This window comes from Festucalex cinctus, chromosome 3 (assembly GCF_051991245.1).
Source record: "Festucalex cinctus isolate MCC-2025b chromosome 3, RoL_Fcin_1.0, whole genome shotgun sequence".
Classification (NCBI taxonomy): domain Eukaryota; kingdom Metazoa; phylum Chordata; class Actinopteri; order Syngnathiformes; family Syngnathidae; genus Festucalex; species Festucalex cinctus.
In genome coordinates this window covers 24,487,121-24,509,861 of record NC_135413.1, presented here as the reverse complement: position 1 = coordinate 24,509,861, position 22,741 = coordinate 24,487,121, and the positions used below count along the sequence as shown (strand labels likewise).

At 38.7% G+C, this 22,741-nt stretch overlaps 3 protein-coding genes across 6 annotated transcripts in view; 1 reads left to right on the top strand and 2 right to left on the bottom strand.

The window, feature by feature from the left end:
* The window catches only part of LOC144016171 (zona pellucida sperm-binding protein 4-like), a 5,998-nt gene extending 5,504 nt beyond the window's left edge, over positions 1–494 (bottom strand). Inside the window, exon 1 of the mRNA XM_077516953.1 lies at positions 1–494. This exon is cut by the window's left edge and continues 692 nt beyond it. Coding sequence (XP_077373079.1) covers positions 1–434 — 434 coding nt within the window. The 5' untranslated portion in view covers positions 435–494.
* Positions 495–831: 337 nt separating this feature from the next.
* LOC144016170 (uncharacterized) overlaps positions 832–22,741 on the top strand; it is a 43,851-nt gene continuing 21,941 nt past the window's right edge. Inside the window, exons 1-20 of one of the 4 annotated variants that reach the window (XM_077516951.1) lie at positions 1,336–1,771; positions 3,429–3,608; positions 3,715–3,821; positions 4,350–4,464; positions 5,183–5,299; positions 5,599–5,660; positions 6,247–6,402; positions 6,617–6,808; positions 6,897–6,996; positions 7,499–7,640; positions 8,937–9,120; positions 9,192–9,291; positions 9,383–9,516; positions 9,614–9,645; positions 9,916–10,028; positions 10,108–10,262; positions 11,007–11,101; positions 11,178–11,256; positions 11,329–11,437; positions 11,683–13,298. In XM_077516951.1, the coding sequence (XP_077373077.1) occupies positions 1,687–1,771; positions 3,429–3,608; positions 3,715–3,821; positions 4,350–4,464; positions 5,183–5,299; positions 5,599–5,660; positions 6,247–6,402; positions 6,617–6,808; positions 6,897–6,996; positions 7,499–7,640; positions 8,937–9,120; positions 9,192–9,291; positions 9,383–9,516; positions 9,614–9,645; positions 9,916–10,028; positions 10,108–10,262; positions 11,007–11,101; positions 11,178–11,256; positions 11,329–11,437; positions 11,683–11,756 (2,331 nt within the window). In that variant the 5' untranslated portion in view covers positions 1,336–1,686 and the 3' untranslated portion in view covers positions 11,757–13,298. Of the gene's footprint in view, positions 1,772–3,428; positions 3,609–3,714; positions 3,822–4,349; positions 4,465–5,182; positions 5,300–5,598; positions 5,661–6,246; positions 6,403–6,616; positions 6,809–6,896; positions 6,997–7,498; positions 7,641–8,936; positions 9,121–9,191; positions 9,292–9,382; positions 9,517–9,613; positions 9,646–9,915; positions 10,029–10,107; positions 10,263–11,006; positions 11,102–11,177; positions 11,257–11,328; positions 11,438–11,682; positions 13,299–22,741 lie in introns of those variants that run through there. The other 3 variants (XM_077516949.1, XM_077516950.1, XM_077516952.1) reach the window with 3 other exon arrangements.
* LOC144016173 (kelch domain-containing protein 10-like) lies at positions 13,228–19,596 on the bottom strand. The gene is made up of 10 exons (XM_077516954.1): positions 19,343–19,596; positions 18,161–18,253; positions 17,866–18,087; positions 17,241–17,395; positions 17,011–17,159; positions 16,367–16,451; positions 15,637–15,703; positions 15,497–15,544; positions 15,247–15,386; positions 13,228–14,461 (listed from the first exon to the last, which is right to left on the bottom strand). The coding sequence occupies exons 1-10, from the start codon at positions 19,425–19,427 to the stop codon at positions 14,252–14,254; spliced, it is 1,254 nt and encodes a 417-aa protein (XP_077373080.1). The 5' UTR covers positions 19,428–19,596; the 3' UTR covers positions 13,228–14,251.

The following is a 22,741-nucleotide window of genomic DNA, read 5'->3' as shown; positions in this document are numbered from 1 at the left end:
GGAGGGTAGTTCCATGATGGTGGTTTTGGATTCGGCAGGACATGAGGGGGGTATGGGCCTGTCCCTTGTGGATTCTGTGGGTTTCTAGAAGGCGGCTTTTGTAGTGGTGGAGGATTTTGCCATAGAGGATGGTGAAATGGCCATGGATAGGGATGAGGTGATTCAGAGTTCGGAGGAGAACCTACAGGTAGAGGTGGAAAAGCATGGTCATAAGATGGTCCGAACAAGGGAGGAGATGGGCCCCCTTGTAGTTTGGGGACTGAAGGCTTCGGAAATCCAGGCGCTACTGGCAGCTCAAAAACGTTATCGTAGGGCAGATCTAGTAGATCCGGTGGCTGTCCAGGAGGTGGATTCCAAGCTTCAACCTTTGTCCCAGTGAAGCACCATAGCAGTGCTAGTGCCGTAAACGAAGTGGCACTCCAGCGTTTGATCATGGCTTCACCGAAGTTTGATCCAGACAGTTCCCAAGTGCGCCATATACTGCACGTGTACCACCTTATTTATATTTGAAAACAGTGGATGTCTTCAAAGCACCACCTCTCCTGGTAAAAATAACCAATCGAGGCCTCTTCTTTCTAAAGTCAGTGTAAACCAGATTTTCTCTTGGCTGCTTCACAAGGCCAGTGATAGAAATTGTTGTGCATCTCTGGTAAAAGGGCAGCTTGACATTCGGGTCAATCAAACTTTTCAAAAGGTCTTTGTGACCTCAAGCTGTATTTGACACCAAATATTTATTTGGAACAGAATACAAAGAACAAACACAGAGTTAAATGTTTACCTTGCACCAGCAAGCACCAAGCAGTTCAAGGTTTAGATGACATTGACGCGAAGCATAACAGGGGGCATGTTAATCGCTTACTTGAAATATAAATTTCTACAATATACTTTGTCAAGTAGCAATTTGCTTTATCTCAGTCTGTGACTATTTTAGCTGCCACGAGTGGTTACTTTAGCTGCCACTTTAAGACATTCTATCTATCTATCTATCTATCTATCTATCTATCTATCTATCTATCTATCTATCTATCTATCTATCTATCTATCTATCTATCTATCTATCTATCTATCTATCTATCTATCTATCTATCTATCTATCTACCTACCTACCTACCTACCTACACCTACACCTACACCTACACCTATACCTTTACCTATCTAGGACCAATTTTGAATAAGTACCAGACAGGGATGGCGCTACACCGTGGCTAGGGGGTGCTACAGCCAGTATCGGTCAAGATTCAGGAGAGAGAGAGAGAGAGAGAGAGAGAGAGAGAGAGAGAGAGAGAGAGAGAGAGAGAGAGAGAGAGAGAGAGAGAGAGAGAGAGAGAGAGAGAGAGAGAGAGAGAGAGAGTCCATCCATCCATCCATCCATCCATCCATCCATTTTCTTGACCGCTTATTCCTCACAAGGGTCGCGAGGGGCGCTGGAGCCTATCTCAGCCGGCTTGGGCAGTAGGCGGGGGACACCTTGGACTGGTTGCCAGCCAATCGCAGAGCGATACTTCGTACTGTTTAAATTGCAGATATTTGGAGCTTTCCCTTTAAGACGAAAGGATTATTGGTTGCCTACATTTCCCACAATTCCACTTGCTCACTAGCAGTCAATCCGCTTGCGGCTGACCTGGAGCGGACTGGAGCGGCTCGGCTGACGGACGCTGCTGTGGTTACTCCTCTCAGCTGCCCAGGATGTCACACTACTCTCCGCAGGACTCGGAAGCGAATAGCCGGAGGAGGAAGAGGCCGGCTGAACACCACCACGGTAAGCTACAAAGTAAGTTATCTGGCAACACAAACCGTACTCGTACATAAAGAATACTCCACTACTTTACACTGTGCCTTATAGCTATAGCTGCAATGTTGAGTAACGCAGGTGTAACGTGTATAGTAAATTTACACTAAGGGTTGACGGATTAATTGAAAGGCTGTGTAAAGTGAATTAAAAAAAAATGTTTCGAAGTGGGTAAAGACTGATAATTCTGTGGTACTCTACTGAATTGTGGAGACAGTTTAAACCATTTTCTTTTTTTAAACATTTCTGTTTTCCATAAATTTTAGGCATGACCACAATTGCGCACTTGGGCTTCCAACATATAAACCAACCCAATGTGCATCCTCTCTGTATTGACAATGCCGAACATCCGGGCATTTATGATATTTCCTCAATGCAAAAAAACTAGTAATGGTGCTTCTATACTTACATGTTATTTGACCAAGGCGCCGCAATCACAAACACAAGTTTTTGTTATCATTTTCCATCCAAGTCAGCACCAATCTGCACGTGAGTGTCTGGGCTTGAGCTGTAGCCGACAGCAACTTCTATGTGAGTGTGCTCATTGTGTTCATGTGTTTACTTTTCTCGTGGCATTCAGTAAATGCCTGAAAAGTGTATCAAGTATCAACGACTGTGGCTCTCCTTTCCCACATATAAGGGTATTACCATACAGTAACTGTACTGTCAAAACTCAAAACCCTTTAAAAAAAATATTGCTTAAATAAATCTGCAATATAATGGCAAAAATCAGCACTTCTGTACCCTGCTGCAGATGAGATTCAAAAGTGGGAAGTGAGAGGAGTTATTTGAGAACACTGAAAGGGAGAAGTCACGAGGATTGTACAAAATCCTCTCGTGAAAGCAGTGTGTTTTCCTTCAATTGACACAGTGCCATTGAGTAACTAACTTCCATTAGATGAATGGCCTTTATTGAAGTCACACTCCTTGCCTTGCCTGAAGAAGAGCAAGCTGTTAGAATGATGAATGATGACAGGTTAGTTAGTTTTTTTTTGGGTGTTAATTTATGAGTACAGTAAGGGGCAACTGGTGTTTTATTTATCTTTACATCATCATGCGATAAAGTTCTTTGTCATTAGGGTTACAAAGATCCTAGATTTTTTTTAGGAATTTATGGGAATAACCCAAAAATTTATCAAATTAAATTTTGGCTTTTAATAGGGAATTCACAGTTAATATACTTTATATTTTTGTGTAATCCTGACTAAAGAAACAAGATTGAGAAATTAACTACTAGGGATATACTGATTTAATGTGCAGTAATTATAAGTAGTTCATTTTTTAAATTGAAGTACTGAAATTAATTAAGTGTGTGATAGGCCTTCGTTGTTGCAGCATAGTAATCTAGTGGTTAGCAGCGCAGCAGAGTTTGAATGCTCTCTCTATGAGTGTATCCCCCCCCCCCCCCCCCTAAAACATGAATTGTACATCCACTGATGACTCGGAATAGTCCATAAGGTATGCATGTGAATTGATTATTTTGTTAGTTATTAGTTTATGGGCCTCTTGATCCACTAGCGTCCAGTATAGGGTGTCCCTTTCTTCTTGCCCCAAAGTCATCTGGTATATGTTCACCAGTGACCCTAGACATGTGCTGTAGAAAATGGATTGATAATTATATTTATTTACTGTGTTACAGATCCTACACAGGAACAACAACAACAACAACAAGATGACCAGGCAGCTGACAATGATGGACATCTTCACGAGTGCCCCGTCAGTGGTCCACAATATCACACAGCAGACTGTTGCTCTGCAGCTTCACACCAGCCCATATGTCCAGCCCAGTTCGTGACAAAATACCTATCAACACACGCTTGTGAGTACTGGCAATGTTTATGTTTGCTATAATTACAGAATAGCTGAGCAAACATGGTCTTTATTATATTTATGTTTCATTAGATTATTTTTCATCAACTTTCCAGATCCAAGTCATCAGTCTTATGAGGATAGTTGGGAGGAGATTCAAAGCTTAAGAACCATCAGAGCCGAGAACAAAGTTGAAGCCAACAAGCTGGTCAACAACTACAGGGTATGAAGTTGTTCAAATGACAACACTGAGAAGCACTAATGTGTATCTACCAAGTGTGACAGAAAAATTCCATGATCGATGTAACGGATATTTCAAATGTTTTTTATTTTATTTATTTATTTATTTATTTATTGTTTAATTGTTTTTGTTTCATTTTTTGTATGCAGTATTTATAATACTTATTCAAGAATTTTCTGGGTTAGAACATTATTTTTCTTTTGTTACACAGACTGTCAACTCGGGAATTTTTTTTGACACAATACTCATAAAAAGTGAGGGGTCATTTTTGAATGCAATTTCACTTGTAGCTCAATTTTTGGCTTGCCACCTAAATCACAAAATTGACCAAGTGACAGCTTATAAAATGAAAAACTCTTAAGTTGGGGCACTGTTATGTCAAAATACCACTGCATATTACTTGCTGTTCTCTAACAAGGAGCTGAACAGCAAAATTCACAACAGGTGGTTGAATTATAAATCAAATGACTTCACACTTTTGAATAGTGTATGGGTCTGAATGTGTTTCAGTTTGGCTTTAGAAAATGGAAGAGCCACGTGACAGAGCGTCCCTTTGAAGACAGGTCTGAAGTGGTGAAAGAGCTCTACTCAGAATTGAACGTCATAAAGCCACATACTGGTCCAGGTACACTTATGAGCTCTGTTGATCGCTTCAGTCTGGTTTAATAATACCAAAAAGGCATGATGACAATACAATGGCTACATAAAGGTTACATGCAAAATCTACAGTATAATCAACTTCCATCTTGCAGGGGTGGGCTATGTGCACAACCCATGCCGTTCTTTAATATCGCCTACCAAGCATTTACATGAATAAAAGTCCTGTTATGTTTTTTTTTTTTTTTTTTTTTTTTTTTTTTTTTTTTTTTTTACAATAATGTCTTAGAACTTGGTTAATAAAATGTACTCAAATATGTTTTTTTTTTAATTTATGACATTAAATAAATGAATTGAATTAAAATAAATAATGAAAATTCCCAATTTATGGGTGTCGAATTTGACACTTGATGGGCACTTAAGAGACCCAACTGTTTGTGTATAAGCAATTAGAAGTCAGTTTTTTTTGAAACCCTTTACATAAAACCAAATGATAAAAGTGAGTTTAGAGTGGTGAGTCACTGAAATATGGATAAGATTTGGATTTAATATGGTTATAGTGTACATTTAAACTGACAGTGAATTTGATGAGCATGGACTGAATTGTTTTATAAAGATGATCTTTTTCCCTATATATAAAAAAAAAAGTTTAAAATAAAGATAAATTATCAAAATCCCAAAAAATTTAATGATTTATTTTACTACTCTCCTAATGATTTTTTAAAATGTGTTTGTCCTGTTGGCAGGCCATCTCCTGACATGTGGCAATGTGGTGTATGTGTTTCTATTTGGTTGGTGGATCTTCTTGATGTACCTGCTGGTGGGCATACTAATGTTCCTTACTGTCATCGGTGCACCCTATGGTAGGTGGGTCTTTAATTACGATTACTGTCGGAGTATGTTGAACCCCATTTATCACAGGGGATTCCTTACAGTCTCTCACATAATTATGCTAGCTAAATTCTAACATACAGTATAATGTGAAATGCAACAGATGAGCTATGGAAATTAGCAATGATGGCACAGGAATTGCGTTTAACCCGTAGGCTATATCTTATTTTGAAATGACTTGGTCAGACCCAACAGAAGCCCAAAACGGGTCACATTACGCTTTTTTTTTTTAAATTTTTTTTTTAATCACTCTCCCTTTCTTCCTCTTCAGGAAAGCTCTGTTGGAAGCTGTCCTGTTACTTCCTGTGGCCATTTGGCAAGTTAGTTCACCAGGTATTATATTTACATACATATTATATATCGTTACTGTTGGACAGTGACCTTGTTTTTCTGACAAAATGTTAAAAAAACAAAAAAAATAAAAAATAAAATCAATAAAACAAGGTAAAAATAGAAAAATAATGTAAGTGCGAAATGTAATGTAAAATGTTTGGTTATAGATGGGTGGATTAAGCCTACATATATATATAATTTTTTTAAATTTTTTTTGGGACAAATTTGTATTATTGGTCAGTCCCCGACTCACTATTATTATTATTATTATTATTATTATTATTATTATTATTATTATTATTATTATTATTATTATTAGTAGTAGTAGTAGTATTTAATTTATTCTTCTTATTATTTTTACAAATTATTGGCTTTATCTCTGCAAACAAGGCATCTTTGCTTCCTTAAAAAGGGAAAGTCAAAGTTTAGAAAATGTGAGGATTCCATCATATATTCATGGTTCTACTATTAAACAAGTACACACACACCCCTCTTTCGCCTGTTTTCGTTGGCTTCTCGTGATTGTGAGCACTTGATTATTATTCTAATGGTTACACTTTCTTATGTTGGACATTTATTCATACAGATTGGACATACATTCCGCAGATGTTGTGAGCAAATGCCCGACTGCGAGTGCACCGTGGAGTGGATAGACGACGGCTCGCCGGTGCTGCTGCCGTCACCCACTGAGAGTCCCATCCCGGAGGAGGCGTCAGAGCAGCCAGCGGACCCTGGCTACTGGGTAACACTAATTAACTGTGTTACTACTGTATAATTGGAAATGTCAAACATAGGTTCATGGAGATTAGCATGAATAATACAGTAATTATTGACCTTCCGACTGTTACACACACAGAGCATACAACCATACTCACAGTCATGTATTGTTACATCTTCATCCAGTAGACACGACATCAACCACAACTGCCGTCCTGATCCCCACCTCTCATTTCTAGTGTCGTTTCTCAACTTATGTGTGGCTGTTGCTCGGCTACCCTCCTCTGGTGATTATCCACTCTCTGGTCTGCCTCTTCTCCTGGATCCTGGTCTTCACCATCCCCGTAGCCAAGATGAATGCACGCACTCTTGGCGTCATCCTTCTCTTGCCTCCAGAGGAAGTGTTCGTGTCAGCCAGTTTGCAGAGGAAGGCAAGGGAAAAATTCTTTTTTTTTTTCCCATTATGACACAGCTGCTTATTAACCTTTTTTTTTCTTTTCTTTTTCTTTTGTACCTCAGCGTGAAGGCTACGAGAGCCGGACGCTGCTATGTTGCTACCATGCGGCAAACTGGTACTACTACAAGTATACTGTTGATGGCATCAATGTGTTTGCTGCCAGTATCCTTTACAGCTCTGAGCATTCATTTATTCACATTAGGTTTGATCTAAAGTGGTAATTTGATTTAGTGCCCTATATTTTTTTCGGATTAGAATCAACTTGCAATCCGGTCAGAACACACTTTAATTTATCACTAATCGTCGCTAATATAATTACCGTAAATATTTAGCCTATATGAAAGTCATTTCTAAGCCATGTATTTAAGACAGTCAAATGAAAACAGTAAGTATGGCACAAATTAGCGTCACTTCTTGTGCCACCTGACCCTATAGTAATACACTACCCAGCACTGTACACTGCATTTTGCCTATCTATTTATTTATTTTTTGGCAAATTGTTGTTAGTTCTTTTCATTTAATTTTTTGTCAGCTTTTTATCTTCCAGCTGAAAATTTCTATTTTTAATTTATTGTGACATATATTTGCATTTTATTTTGGTCTAAGGTTTGTCTTATTTTTCTGTCCTGTTAAGCTCACTTATTACCTTTGACCCTCCTCCCAGACCTCCTCCCTCTTGTTATAATTGCACTGATAATCGGGTACATAGACAGAGAAAACCAGTACGCCAGCTCTGATGTCAAGTTCGCCATAGCAATTGTCTCCATCATACCTCTGTCGCACTACATCGGCATGGGCATCGCCAGGTGAGCTCACTTCTCCTGACCTTCAAGTGAATGGAAGTTAAGGGTTCTTATCTCATTCACTCCCAGCCATTTTCACTGAAGCAACCCCTTTCACTCCCGTCTGCTTTACTGGATTTTGACGGATTTTGCACGGTCCACAGAATATTCTGTTCTATTGCTATAAAAACATGGAACCTACCAAAAGAAAGATTAGTATCTTGCTTTCATCAAGAAAAAAAGTATATTTGTATCAGTTTCCGTTTTGCATTAATCAATCAATCAATCAATCAATCAATCAATTTATATCACTCTTTAAAATAAAAGAAATGAAAGGGGACAGAAAGAAGTAAAACTTGTTTTGTCTGTCCCTAATCAACACACGCAAAAAAGAATCAACACAAAATGAATGACAGCAAGCGCTCAAGACGCTCTTAGTGTTACGATACTACCAATTAGTACCAAATAATTAAAAAATAATTCAACTGCATGTCCTTTTGCTATATATATTTTTTGCAATAAATATGCTTTTATACATTTTTTCAAAATACAAATAGATTGAGAAGATTTTGTTTTACAATCCAAATTGTTCCATAGACTGACACCTTGAGTTGAAATACATGTTCTTTTTGTTTTGTTCTGTATTTAAGTTTAGAAGAAAATATATGTTCCGCTTAATTTATACTCACTTTCCCTTTTTATCAATCTAGTTTTTATATTAACCGGTATAATCTAATTAGCATTAGAATATAGCTATGTTTCATCATTATTCACAGACCTGTTGAAAACACTGGCAAAAAGAGCTTGTCGCAAATGGCCCTGGCTGATCTCATACTCTGCTGCCACCTGCTGGCCGTTTTTTGCAATACTACCATTGCTTTAAATGACCTCTTCATGTCAGAAGCTGTATCAAAGCCTTTTGTATCCTCTAGCATAAAAAAAACACACAGCAAAAACATATAAATATGTTTTTGGGAGTGAAGAACAAAGTATTAAAAATGTAAACGTTTTTGCGTTTGATTGAGTTAAACTTTTTGGCTCCAGCGATGCCATACAGGTGTGAAAGTTTTCCTTAATGGACCCCCTCGTTATTGTAGTGCCAATTAAAGTCATTAATCATGTATATTTTCACTGTTTTTCTATTTGACAAAAAAGCAAGCTGAAACCAGAATACAAAAATACAGTACAAATACAATACAACATAATTGTTTATTGGAAATGATTTTTGCACCCATGTTACGACTCGGGGACCCCAGTTTGAAAACCACTGACAATAACACCAACAATTATCAAGTTGCTACTTTTGGCGCTCTCCCGCAGCATCTCGGCCCAGAGTAACTTTGCCGTGGGCGCCGTGGTCAACGCCACCTTCGGCTCCATCACCGAGTTGACTTTTTACATCACGGCTCTGCTGAGGGGTCACCGGGCAGCCAACCCGTGCCTGCAGGAGGTTGTGAAGGCGGCGCTGACCGGCACGCTTCTTGGATGCATCCTCTTCATCCCTGTGAGGCATCACACACACATGCGTGGCAACATTCCAAGATATTGTAGCAATGCAACTATTTCCTCCTCCAGGGCATCTGTATGGTAATTGGAGGGTTGAGACATCGAGAGCAAAGATTTAACAGCCGCTGCACAGGAGTGAGCTCTGCACTGCTCTTCATCTCTGTTGGAGGTAAGTGCATTTGGTACTTGGGCCTTCTAGTCAGTGGCGACTTACATAACTTAATCCACCTCATTATATACCACTACTTTCATGCCCGCAGGCGTCTTCGCCCCAACACTGTTCTCCAAGGCTTATGGGAACTTTGTGTGCGACTCGTGCACCAACTCCACCTCAACAAACACCACGAGCAACAGCAGTGGCCCGTTCACCTGCCGCAACTGTCACTATGATGTGGTGAGTGCGCTCCGTCCGAAAAAGATGTCGTTTAAAGGGCGTAATTCTATACAGAAGGAATATATATCATACTGTGTGACTCTTTTCTATTCAACAGAACAATGGCACACTGTTCCATCACCATGTTGAGTAAGACATTTTATTTCAACTCCACAAGCATGACCAATGTTTTCTTGTGTATACCGTTTTTTACAGAGATGCAAGTCATCGAAAAAAATCTCATGCCGTACTGTAGAACCAAACAAAAATGTCACCAAAAAAAATGTATTCTAAAATTATGATTATCTCGTCTCAACTTATTTACTCAGTGAAATCTTGGCCTGTTTAGGTGAACATAAAACTCTGATTCTGTTTTTTGAATGACAACAGGTGAATGCACAGTCTATCTTTGTTTTCTAGGCCGCTCGTCTACACGGTTTCTGCTCTCTTGCCTGTGGCTTACATCATTGGATTGATATTCACGCTCAAGACGCACTCCCACATCTACGACATCCATGTTGGAGATAGACAAGGTAGGACTTTGTTTCCCCAATGTGAGACTGAATTGTAATATGCTAATTGGTGCTAATTCACAAGGTCTTTTCTAAATAGAAAGCGGCCACCACCAGCATGGTGGTGCTGTGGTTCACTGGTCCCGATGGAGGTCTCTACTCATTCTCATCATGGCCACCGTGCTCACGTCTGCTTGTGCCGACTTGGCCACCGAACACATCCAGCCCATCCTCAACCAGCCTAAAATCTCCCAGGTTGGTGCATATTGTAAACGTACTCACACTCTGTACTAAGTAAAAGTGCCAAACTGATTAATTGATTGGACACATTTTATCAGGCAATATTAGCTCTTTTTGTCTCGGTTGTAAATTTAAGCAAATACTATAGGACAAACTATTGTAAAATGTTCTGCTTGGAATTCATATCTTTATTGTTGTAAGTTTTCAGGGACCAAATAACAAGATAGTTTATTTACGATCTGGTTTTTAAATTAAATGGGTGATTAATAAGTTATCATAACTTTATTAACAAATATAAGAATCGACAACGGCTTCAAAAAAGTCCATATTGGTTGGTCTGTTGTCCTTGTCGGCAATGCTTCATGATTCACTTTCCTCCATGTCACTGCTGGCTCTATTTTTTTCCCCCCACTTTAAAATTCTCAAGATTTCCATCAATCAATCGTTAAATGTGTTTTTAGTTCTTGTTGTCATTTGGGGAGGATGAAAATAATAAGAAGCCTAGTTTGACAAAGAAAGGAGTCGAATGTACAGATCTTTGTCTGAATGGTTGGAGGAAAATTAAAAAAAAAGTCAAGTAAATACTTACTCAAGTAAAAGTACAGATACCTGAAAAAGTGAAAATTCTACTTCAGTACGAACAAAATATTTGTATTTGGTTATTCCCAACACTGCAGATTGATGTGCTGGCTCGCTTGGTCTTTTTATGGAAATTTCACAATCCCGGGTTTATGTGATTTTATTGTTTTTCTTTTCCAGTATTTTATCGGGGTAACAATTCTCGCCATGGTTCCAGAGATTCCTGAGATTGTCAATGGTATCCAGTTTGCACTCCAGAACAACATAAGTCTCAGGTACCCTCATAAAAAAAAATAATTTTAAAAAATGACTGTTGACATTTTGATAGTCATGTTTTTTTTTTGCCTTCAGTTTAGAGGTGGGAAGCTGTATCGCAGTGCAGGTCTGCATGCTTCAGATTCCAATCCTCGTCTTGTTCAACACCTTTTATGTAAGGCCTTCTCATTGTGCAGTGTCGCATTCACTCATTGATTTTAAATCAAACCCATTGCCGCTTTGTCAGGATGTGGGCTTTGTGCTCTTGTTCAGCGATCTGCACCTTTGGACCAGCATCTTCAGCGTGATTCTGGTCAACTACATCTTCATGGACGGCAAGTCGGATTATTTTCAAGGTAAGTGTTTAAAGTACAGCTTGTTGTTGTGCAAGTACAAAAACAATCCATCAGTAATATAAAATAGAGCACGGGTGGGCAAATGTTTGTGCTCAAGGGCCCCCATTTCATTTTTAGATGTACCAGGAAATTTGTAGTTTGGTAGTGGGTGAATATAGTGTGTGTGTATATAGTATGAAATTTTAGTTTATGCTCTTGCATTCAAGAATCCAATATTCTTCTATTTTTTTTTTTTTTTAATGCAGGTACAGCTCTGGTAGTTGTCTATCTGATCCTTTTGGCTCTCTATTACTTTGCTCCATCACCAGCAGGCTGCTGACTTGGAGGACCTAAAGCAAAACAACACCACACTGCTCCACAAAAACAAAACAGGGATAGAATAGCCTAAAATGCTCGTACAGATTAATTTTATTTGACCTTCTATAAACTTTTAATGGTCAAATGGTTGCAGTGCATTTTAGTTTCGTTCTGAAATTTCACACCAAAGCCTAATATTCCAAACTTGTTGCTAGTAGTGTAAAGCTATAATAATTGGACAACAAGAGGATACGTTGTTGGTGGTACACTTGTCAGTGCGTCACTAGTGGTCAAGTCCCACCTCACCAAGATTGATTACGGTCTGTAATAACAAGTGGTGGACCAGCCAGGATACCTTATATGTTGTGTTCGATGCTAACATTTCAAGTTGTGTGGATGTTAGCGCAGTTATACTCCACACCTCAAGATTTGCAACTGTTGCTTTTAACGCCAAAGACACTGACAAGAGCTTATTACTCACCAGTGCCACTCCATGTTTTAAAATCTCATCCTGACAGGACTTTTGTTTTATATTTCATATTGATGTTGAGAATTATGCATATGAATACTAGGGAGGTCCTATCGCCCATTCATTTAGCACCTTTATGAATGTTACTACACGTGCATCTCAATAAATTACAGAATAGTCGTTGAGTTCAGTAGTTCGACTTAAAAGGTGAAACTCCTATTATGAAGGATGAATAATGATTACACACAGGAAAACTTTTCAAATGCTAATTCCTTCCTAATTTCTATTAAAACCAACTTTCCTAGCTGTAAGATACCCATGTGGACTAAATTATCGATGTCCCTATGTTAATGAAAGAACTTACACTGTCAGCTTCCAAATGTAAGAAAGAAACAAAAACAAATTAAAACCCTTCAAAAATAGCTTTCCAACTACTTGTGTAGTGAATTAGTTTTTTTATTTTATTTTATTTTTGCATCATAATTCCAATATTGAACTTCAAAAGAAACACTTGTGTTCCTTTCACAGCTTTTTGTCCAATAAACTTACAAATCAGCTCATAAGTCATAAGACTCCTGAATTGAAGAGAACTTTAGTATGAAGGAAGCGATTACATCTTTGCTCTGAACATTATTCCATTATTTTAGTCTTGACTTCCTAACTTTTTTTTTTTTTTTTTTTTTTTCAAAAGTGGGTCAGTATGAGCGTATGAAGTCTTATTAGTAATATGTATTGCTTGTTTTTGCAATTGCATATATGTATTGCGGTTTTGAGTAGATCCCCACAGTTCTACACAGTAGGACTTTTTGAATTGAACTACTGAAATAAATTATGGACAGTTTATTAAGATGTGCCTGTTTAAGTGAGACAAATGATTTGTCTTGGACTTTAACAGCATTTTTTAATAGAGCTAACTAATTGAACAATGTGCAGTATTTGTTTTGACCTCAATGTGTCAAAATGTGATATTTCAATAGAAAAAAAAATGTCTGTGAAAATGTGTCAATACAACTCCATACAAATATTTGGAAAAAATGGTCTGGCCGACTTTTATTGCACAACAGGAATTATAAAAAATTACACCATCAAATGCTCCATTTGAGTAGACATTTGTGTACAGTACAGTGGCATGCCGACATGCAGGAGACATCACAAACATCACAAAAACATCTCCGACACAAGCAAGGCCTACTTTGAACACTGAATCAGACTAGCTTCATATTAAATGTTCGGAAAGTGGCAATGTGAACAATTAAACTTTCAATACAATGCTGAATGTGTTCAGAGGTCTGAAAACAATTGATGTGCTTTTCAAACGGTACCTTTTTACCAGGTAAAATAAATAATAAAACGTTCTATACTGTATTACAATTTCAGGCAACAGCATTTAGATTTTAAAAAAGTAAAAAAATAATAATAATAAAATAAAAACATCACTCAGTGTAAACAGCAGCACAGTGATTTAAAACAACTTAGGAGCTGAGATGTGTATCCTGCACACAACCAGCACCATCAATCATAAAGATGAATTTGAGCATTCAAAAGGCACCAGATGGAGAAGGGGGAAAAAAAAAAAACCTGCTGTGTTTAAAAAAAATGGGAGGAGGCACTAGGAAAGTCACAGTGATGCCATAAAAAGAAAAGAAAAACTAATTTTGAATTTGAATAATCACAGCTGTATATTAGACTCAAAAACAAAACATCCTACTTTTGTCAGACAGTTCCATGCACTTGCATTTTGTTGTTTCAAGAAACATGAACGATATACGGTCGAGTGGAACATTTTGACAAAAAAAGTGAGACGCCGCCACTGTTTACCTCTTAAAAATGCAAACCAGTTATTGAGGCCATAAAATCACACAATTGACCAAATTAAAATTGCGTGTAGAATGTGTTCAGAGTAGACATGCTGATCTCAACACATTTTGTCTAAAACAGAACACATTTCACAAAATGCAGGAGGAAATGGAATAGATTAAAATCCAGAAGGCGATCATGATGCAACACTCTGGCCAAATCACTGAATGGCTCCTGTATGGGAATTGTACCTACTTGAGCCGCTGGATGAGCGTGTGCGGCAATCCCAGGCTGAGCAGCTGCAGCGTAGACAGTTGAGCTAAGTGAGGCGCTGTCTTTAGGAGCCTCTCCCACGCCAGCTCCAGCAGGCCGGGCACCACCAGCCACACTTTGTACAACGAAGCCGTACGACGATTACCCGACATGTTCACCACACCGCCGTGGATATACATGCAGCCCGCCTGAGGGAAAAAGAAGATGAAGTTTTTATTTTATTTTTATTTATTTTTATTTTTTTTAGGAGTATCAAAATTAGTGCGTTAATGTAAGGTTCCTGTAACGCTGCTATGTGTATGTGTATATATATATATATTTTTTTTTTTACGCACGATTACTTACCACCCCTTTACTTGGAAAGCCTATATTGGAGAAATTCCAGTTGGGGTCAAGTTGTAACTTACACTTTTAAAAATGTGCAGAATTTCACACGTTACTTCGTTAAAGATTAGATAGCTCTTACAACGAAAAGAAAAATGCACCATCGCCTTACAAATGCAATTATGCCACCTAGTGGCAGAAATATGACCTCTATACAAAGCAATATCACACTTGTTTTTTGTTTTGTTTTTTTTTTACAGTACAGTAAACCTTTTTAATTTTAACTTAATTTTATGAATCATTATGAAATTACTGTATCAATGACTAAAAGATGTAGCCATGTTTCTATTAGTTTAACTTTTTTTCCTACTTTTATATTAACAAGAGTATGAAAACTTAGGAAAATAATATTTTATTGTACAGTTAGAACAGATATAAAATTTGTGATTAATCGTGCAGTTAACTATTGAAGTCATGCGATTAATTCTGATTCAAATATTTAATCGCCTGACACCCCTATTATATTTACACTCAGTTTATATAAGGTACAACAAGAAGAGGAAGATAGAGGATGGCGATGCAAACATTAGCCCTGTATGAATTTTTTCCTTCTTCTTCTTGTTATTACAGTATTGATGTTATGACTCACAGGCGTAACGGCGGCACAATGGAAGTAGGCAGGCTCCGGCATGATTGCAGGCAGCTTGGTCCACTGAAAGGTGCCGAGGTGGAGCTTCCACAGGTCTGCCATGATCAGTTTGCCATTGTAGCCGCCGCATATGAACACCTCTATAAGAGAGAAAACCAAGATAGTGGTAAAAGTAGTAGAAGAAAGGATGAGGACGAATGTGGACAGTGACATGATATTTGAGCCAAGGTTGCCATAGAGGAGAACGTGCCTTGTTGGATCTGCACACAGCTGTGACAGCGACGGGCAGCGGGATATCCTGTCATCAATATTCAATTAAACAATGGTTATAATATAATATACATATCTATGACCTTTGAAAAATAAGATTCAAGGCATTAAGGCACCAACCTAGTATTCCATGGGGTTTGGTGACTATTTCCTCCCAGTAATTCGTCTCCAGGTTATATGCATGAATCTGGAAAAAGTCACAAATGGACATTTCCAAATACATTTTCAGTTACAGTTTTTAAGCTGGAAAAAAAAATACACATACATATGTACGTGTTTATGTGTATATGTAGAGAATGCATTTATTTATTTATTTAGGTATGTTTTGATTGGTTTGGCCTATTTTTCTGCTTGGTGCTTCAGATACACCGAAGACTTGTTTTTATCTGGTCACTTGCTACGCCTCTTTAAATTTGCATTTGTTCATGGTTGTAATGTCATGTCGTCGTCCATTTCCTTTGTCGTAACTTTTATTAATTAAGTAATTTTCATTTTTTCTCATTTGCTGAATTCACTAGTGAGTTCCACACCCTCTTATTGCTTTGGTGTCAAACTATTTCTGGATCTCACGCAGCTATTGGCGTCCAGCATACACACCCGCAGTGGAAATGCTAAACAACTAATGGCAACACCCATTTCTTTTGAGGACTATTTGAGGTGTGGTGTGTAGGACGCAACCGGTGATGATGAGTTTTTCCAAGGTACGAGCTGTCTTATTTGCTTGGTTTAGCGAGGCAAAATGTAAAGTTAAATGCAATGGGTGAAGATTGATTTGATACGAGTATGAGCAAAAATCTTTGACATGGAACAAATTAAACTCCCAAGTCAAGGTACCCCCGCATAGCCTTACCTTGTCCAAGCGATAGGATGACCAGGAAGTCCCGCCTCCTAGAACGTATATCCTTTGTCCATCATGAGCTAGCTCATGTCTGTACCTATAACATTACACATGCAACAGCACTGAGATTAGGGCTGAAAGATTATGGAAAATAATCTAATTGCGAAAAAAATTTAAATAAATAAATTGTGATTGCAATATCATAGGCAATGATTTTTTTCAAGGTCCTTTTCAATGAATTTTTTACCAAACAAAAAAGTTAATTATAATAAACAATATCAGATCTATTATAGATACACGACAATGCGGCAAGCCAAAAAGTCATAACTCAGTGAAGTGTTTTAAAACCAAGATCAAACAGATTAAATATTTTAGACACTCGTCTCAAGGTCTCATGAGACAAAAAACAAACAAACAAAACAAACCAAAAAAACAAACACCAAAATTACGTGCACTTATGGCACCAGCGGTGACGTTCATCCCCCCCTCTCTTTCCCTGCTTCCGTTCCAATGAGCATTTAAAAATTGCAGCTTTTCACGATTACGTAATTGCATTTTGTCAGAATGCAATTAATGCAAATGCAATTAATCGTTCAGACCTAACTGCGATGATGTCACACCTTTCCAATCGACTTTGATGTGCACTAATCTCTCACCTCTCCTCTGGTAGCTCCATGGGGACGTTGTTGGGCTTGATTTGGCTCCACTCTTTGGTAGTCAGGTCCAACCTGTGCAGGTCGGTGCTGTAAAGGTAGCCTGTCGTCCCTCCAAAAACATACAGGCTGCCATTTATGATGACCATTGCCTGCGAAGTGGCAACGCTGTTTGTTGGTGGGCCATCTACTAAACAAAACCGTTATGACAACAGAGCACTGGCTGAAGTTACCTGGCCGTAGATCTTGTTGGGCTTTGTCCCTCTGCAGCCCAGCAGGTTCCATTGTTTGTACTTGACGTTGCAAACATGGACGTCGTTTCCGTTGTTTTCACCAAATGGGATGCCGGTGCCGCCAAACACCAGCAGGTTGTTACCATGGAAGACAGCTAAAGCGGAAGAAAATCAGGCCAGCATTTTCCCCACCATCCAGTTAAAGTGAGAAAAGGCTATTGTTGTCACATGTCTCAGGATGATCTTAATCCTGTGGTGTGGGATTGTTAAGAGTTACTTTTTCATCTGGTTGGAAAATGGATGAACAGTTATTAGTTAAGCGAGTTCATTTTTGTCCATTGTTGAATTCGCTATCAAGTTCCAAAGCTATACAACACTCACTCATGACATTGTTTATGTTACGATTCATTTCCTCACTAATCTCGCCAGATATATAGTATGTCCATAAAGATGTATTTGCTGTCTATTTGAGGTGCGGTGTTTTTTTTTTTTTTTTTAAAGTGAATGGCACACCCTGCAATTACCGGTACTTAAGGTAAGGTACGTTGTTTGTCCAAGGAAATGCCAAATCGTCGGCTTGTTTCAAATGAGATTTGTTTTTAATGAAGTTCTTAACAACCCTTACCTGACATGGAAGCGAGTTCCGTGGGGATGTAACCCTCCGTCTGAACGCGGTGCCAGGTGGCGGTGGCGAAATGAAAGCTCCACAACTCCCTGAAGAGAGGAAAGGCTTCATTTTCTGCCCCACCCGCCTCCTCGAAGTCCGGGTTGTAGCCGCCAAACACGTACAGGTGGGTGCTGTCTGCGACGCAGCGGTGTCCGCTGCGGGCCGAGGGCACCAAGGGTCCTATGAACATGTACAACGCAAATGTGGATCTCCTTCGCGACTGGAATGTGTCGGGGAAAGTAAAACAAATTACCTTCTCTCAGAAACCTGTTGGGGATGCGCAGATTGGGGAAGGCGGGGGATAGGAGTCGTCGAGCCTGGAGCCAGCGTGCCCGCATCTTTAAGCCTGTAAACAATAAGACACCCACTTAGTTCAGTCCAGATATGCAACCAGCTTCGGCTGGCTACTCATGTGGCTGGACACGTTGTGGAGTTAGGCCTAAGGCTGTAATCATTGCTTGCATGGTGGCAAGCTACAAGCCATGCTAAATTGCTAAGCTAAACGAAGAGTGACAGAGGCTGCATAACTAACGCCCCAATTAAGTGCTTCGGTGATCAATTTATTTTATCAGTTATTTATTTGTTTTGAGTATGACATGAGGTCTGCACAATAAATGTTCTTTCAATTACATTACAGTAAGGTCTAAATTATTTTATTTTTTAACCAATTTAGTCTGTATTTCTAGTCAAGAAAATACAGTCTGCTGCTACATACACAATGCTCATTTATGAAATAAAAGCAGTTGATCACAAAAAAGAAAAACAATTGTTCATTTATTATGCAGGTCCTTGGGGACAAAATGCTACACAAAATTAGAAAGTTGTTCCTAAATTAAGTCAATGATTTGCAAAACCTCTCTACAAACAAAATAATCATAATCGTTTGTAAAATACATTTCAGCCATATCGCTCAGCCCAACATGCCTACTTTTAGTTACTGCATTGCAGTGGTAAAGAACTTGACCAGATTGTAATCATTTACAAGTCCACATAATCTAAAATACAGAGTACAGACATGCTTTTTGTTTGTGTGTCTGTTTTTAAAATGACATTCAACCTGTAAAAATGCGGTGGCGAATGTGATGCGGTCGAAAATTCTGGTGCACCTACTTGGCGGTTGTGCACACAAGGGGGGGGGGGGGGGGGGTTTGGTACACCAGTGCAAGTCGTTCGTCTTCTAGAGCCCTGAATTTGAAGTGCTATTAGTTTGGAGATTATCAACAATACTGCGACTACCTGGTTTGCTTTAGTGTACTAGGAAACGTTAACGTGGCTAGCCTTAGCATTATGAGTGCATGTTGTTGTATAAAGGAAAAACACATAAATACAACAGAACCATACACCGTGTTAAATCAAATCAGGTAATAACAATAAAGGTGTCGAAAGCGGTAGTGCCAGTCCAGATTTTCACTAATTTAGTTTACACAGTACAAACCAGTATCTCGACTCGAGGGCCTCCACGACAGTTTCTCGAACTTATGGAGATGATTGCAGCTTTTGTCCTGTACCGGTGTAGCCATGTTGACGAGGCAGCAACACGGACCGAGATGTTTCACTTGAGGACGAAAACAGTAACCCACAAAACGCCGCTTTAACGAAGAACACCATTAGTGGGGAAACATGTTGAGAAATAATACAGCTGCTTTGAGCATAAATGCCAGTTGCTGCTGTTGATAGTGGTGCGCTATGGTCAGCTGATGCGGTGTGACCAATCAGGGGAGACCAGACTCTGTGGTACCCATTCAAGAGATGCACGCTGTTGTGTATTGTGAAAAACACCAAACATAAAAAAAACTGTTGCGTACTGTTTCAAAACAAAACAAAACAAAACAAAAAACGCTTTGCTGGCAAATCATCAGCAAATCGGGCGACTGCATTCAATTAAACAGAAAAAACAGACCATTTATTTTAAAATATTGTGTTTTCAAGAAAAACAGTGAGCTTGATAGTTGTCCATAATTTGAGTCACTGTTATTTGTCAGGAAAACCCCCCCCCAAAACTTGTCAAGTGACCTTGAGTGCTCATTGGAGGTGCGTATTATTATTATTATTATTATTATTATTATTATTATTATTATTATTATTATTATTATTATTATTATTGTTATTATTATTATTATTATTATTATTATTATTATTGTTGTTGTTGTTGTTGTTATTACTACTACTACTCGTACTGTAATGCCTCTTCAATAGATGCCAAAATATGGCGGCAAATCTCTTTTTTTTTTTTTTTTTGCGTTGCAATGTTTCCAAAAGTAATTCTATACTGTATAACTACACTATTATAAAATAAAAATATTTTTCGTTCGGGCAGCATAGCCACTAGATGGCGTGGTCAAGCCAGCCATCCTCAGCTGTGGGATTTGTATCCACGGGCCTCATTATTAGCACATGATGAGGCTGCATTTCTCCAAAACGCAAACACTTGGCTGCCGGATGAATATTTAAGAAGGATGGAGGACGCGAACACCAGCGGAAATCCAAGGTCATTGTAAAATAATAATAATAATAATAATATTAATCATAATAATAATGATAATAATAATAAAAAGTTCACGCCTCCTGTAAAGACTTTCAAATCATCTGCAGCTGTTTTATGTTTTTATTAATACACTTTAGAATCCTTGCAATGAAGAGCGTTCAGGCCTTGCAAAAACAAACAACATTGCCTTATTCACATTTCTCACCAGTGTCACAGGTGAGCTGGAGCCTATCCCAGCTGAGAGCCTTCCAAGGGACATCCTGGACTGGTCGCCATCTGACACAGGGCACATTCAGGCAAACAACTATTAACACTCACACCTAATGACAGTGTGTTTGACCATTTCGCTAAACTGTGCTAAACTGTTACTCGTCACGTTAACTTATAATTCACTGGCACCATATCAGAATCAGGATGGATGTTATTGCCATTGTCATTGACAAGGGCAATCACAATTGCCATTACCATTGCCATTACAAATAAATCATAATGGACTTAGATTAAGAAAATAAACTATATTCAATAGTCTAAACAGTTACTGCACATTGTTTCTCAAACTTTGGCTCGCAAGTCAAAGCAAATAATTGTTTGAATGACATCTCGTATCTTGAAAAACTCATGAGTCAGGTCACTTGTATCTCAAGTAATAAGTTTGACGTAGTCTCATTTTTTTCCCCAGAGCTAAATATAGTGCAGGCCCTGCAGCAGAAAATACCCCAAAAGTCACACTTGATTTAACGACACACAAACAATGCGAAAGGATCTGTTAGGCTTTTTTAAATGTTTTTAATAGAGCTCAGGGTCTTTCTCAAACTGTTTCCCTCTTAAGCACCTCTCCAGTTGATTACTGCTCATTTGATCAGTGTTAATGCCATTGCACATTCAAATTATGAGAACAGAAAGCCACTTTATTGTTACACGAGGAACACAAATTTCTGCCAAACATTGCGGGGAAAAAAGGGAGGGAAAAGGGGGGTATTAAAGATCACAACCTCAAATATCAAATGCACACTGTTGCCAAGTCTTGTTGCTATGGAGATTGCATCCTACTGCAGGTGTGAGTAACGACAGAGGAAGTCAACTGTGCTTCCCTCTCTGTCTCTTTATGCTCGTCTGTATGGTACACGGGGCTCAGTGTGCATGTGCGAGCGCATGTGAGCGTGCTTCCGTTGCGGACATGCTTGCAAACAGCCCCGAGGATGAAACATCGAGCTTCTGTTTTAAGTCTCCCTCCATATATATCTCTCTGTTTATTACCAAGATCAGCCTCTGACCAATAGAAGCTTCTTTTCTTTACGTGCGTCATATTTCGACATTCTGCTCGGGAGGTCTGTCCGAAGGCGACAACTTGGGACCTTGTGAACTGTGCAAATGTAATTAAGCCTCAGGCAGGGTGTGCAAATAAATAGCTGCATGAGTCCAAATTGTGCTAGCAGACATGCAGTGAACTGAGATGGTGTAGTTGTTTCAAGGAATCCAGTGTAGGAGCCTGGATATGTTTAGAATTATGAACAGAAATAACTCTTGTTTGTATACTTTCGGTGGAGGACATAATCTCTTAATCTGTCCGTCTTTCATGTTAATTTATCATTTATTTTCCTTCATTTTAGCATATGGCTAACTTATTAGACCAAAACATTTGTGTATAATAAGTAGGGATGTTCGATATCAATTTGTTTAGACTGATTCCAATACGACTATTCAATTCTTGAGTAGTCACCGATAGCAAAAGCAAGTACCGATGCACCGAATTCTAGTGATTTGGATATTCTAGATCCCCCCCCCCCCCCCCCCCCCAAGTTCGAGTACCAATAACTTGAAATAAAGCCATATATTGGCCCGACTCGCCCATCCCTATTACACACAACTACATTAACACACTAGACTAAGTGCAATTTCTGGAGAAATTGTGTAGGAATGCTGAAAGCTGAATGCTAATAGGTTAATGCTAAGATGTGAATGCATGTGGAATGCTTATGAAGTAAATTGAGAGATAAAATGTGAAATTATGATCTCGAGGTTACTGGACAATGCACTTCACCAACTATGCCACAGAGCAGTATCAGACACCTGGTAATGATGATAAGTTATATGTATGGAAGTGGGTATGGAAAGTTCACTGTCTGTCTCATTGAAAATGAATGGGGAAAAGTTGATATTTAACGTTAAATTGTGCGAATACTGTAAGCAATGTGGAATCCGATGATATATAACCCGGGAGGCTTGAATTTTTTGAATTAAGTTGAATTTTGAACAGTGTAAATCGGAAGTATTGAGTGGGAGTTGTTACACGGCAAAAAAAGTGTGGAGAATAAAAATCACAATAACGTGGGAATGCTTCAGCATTCC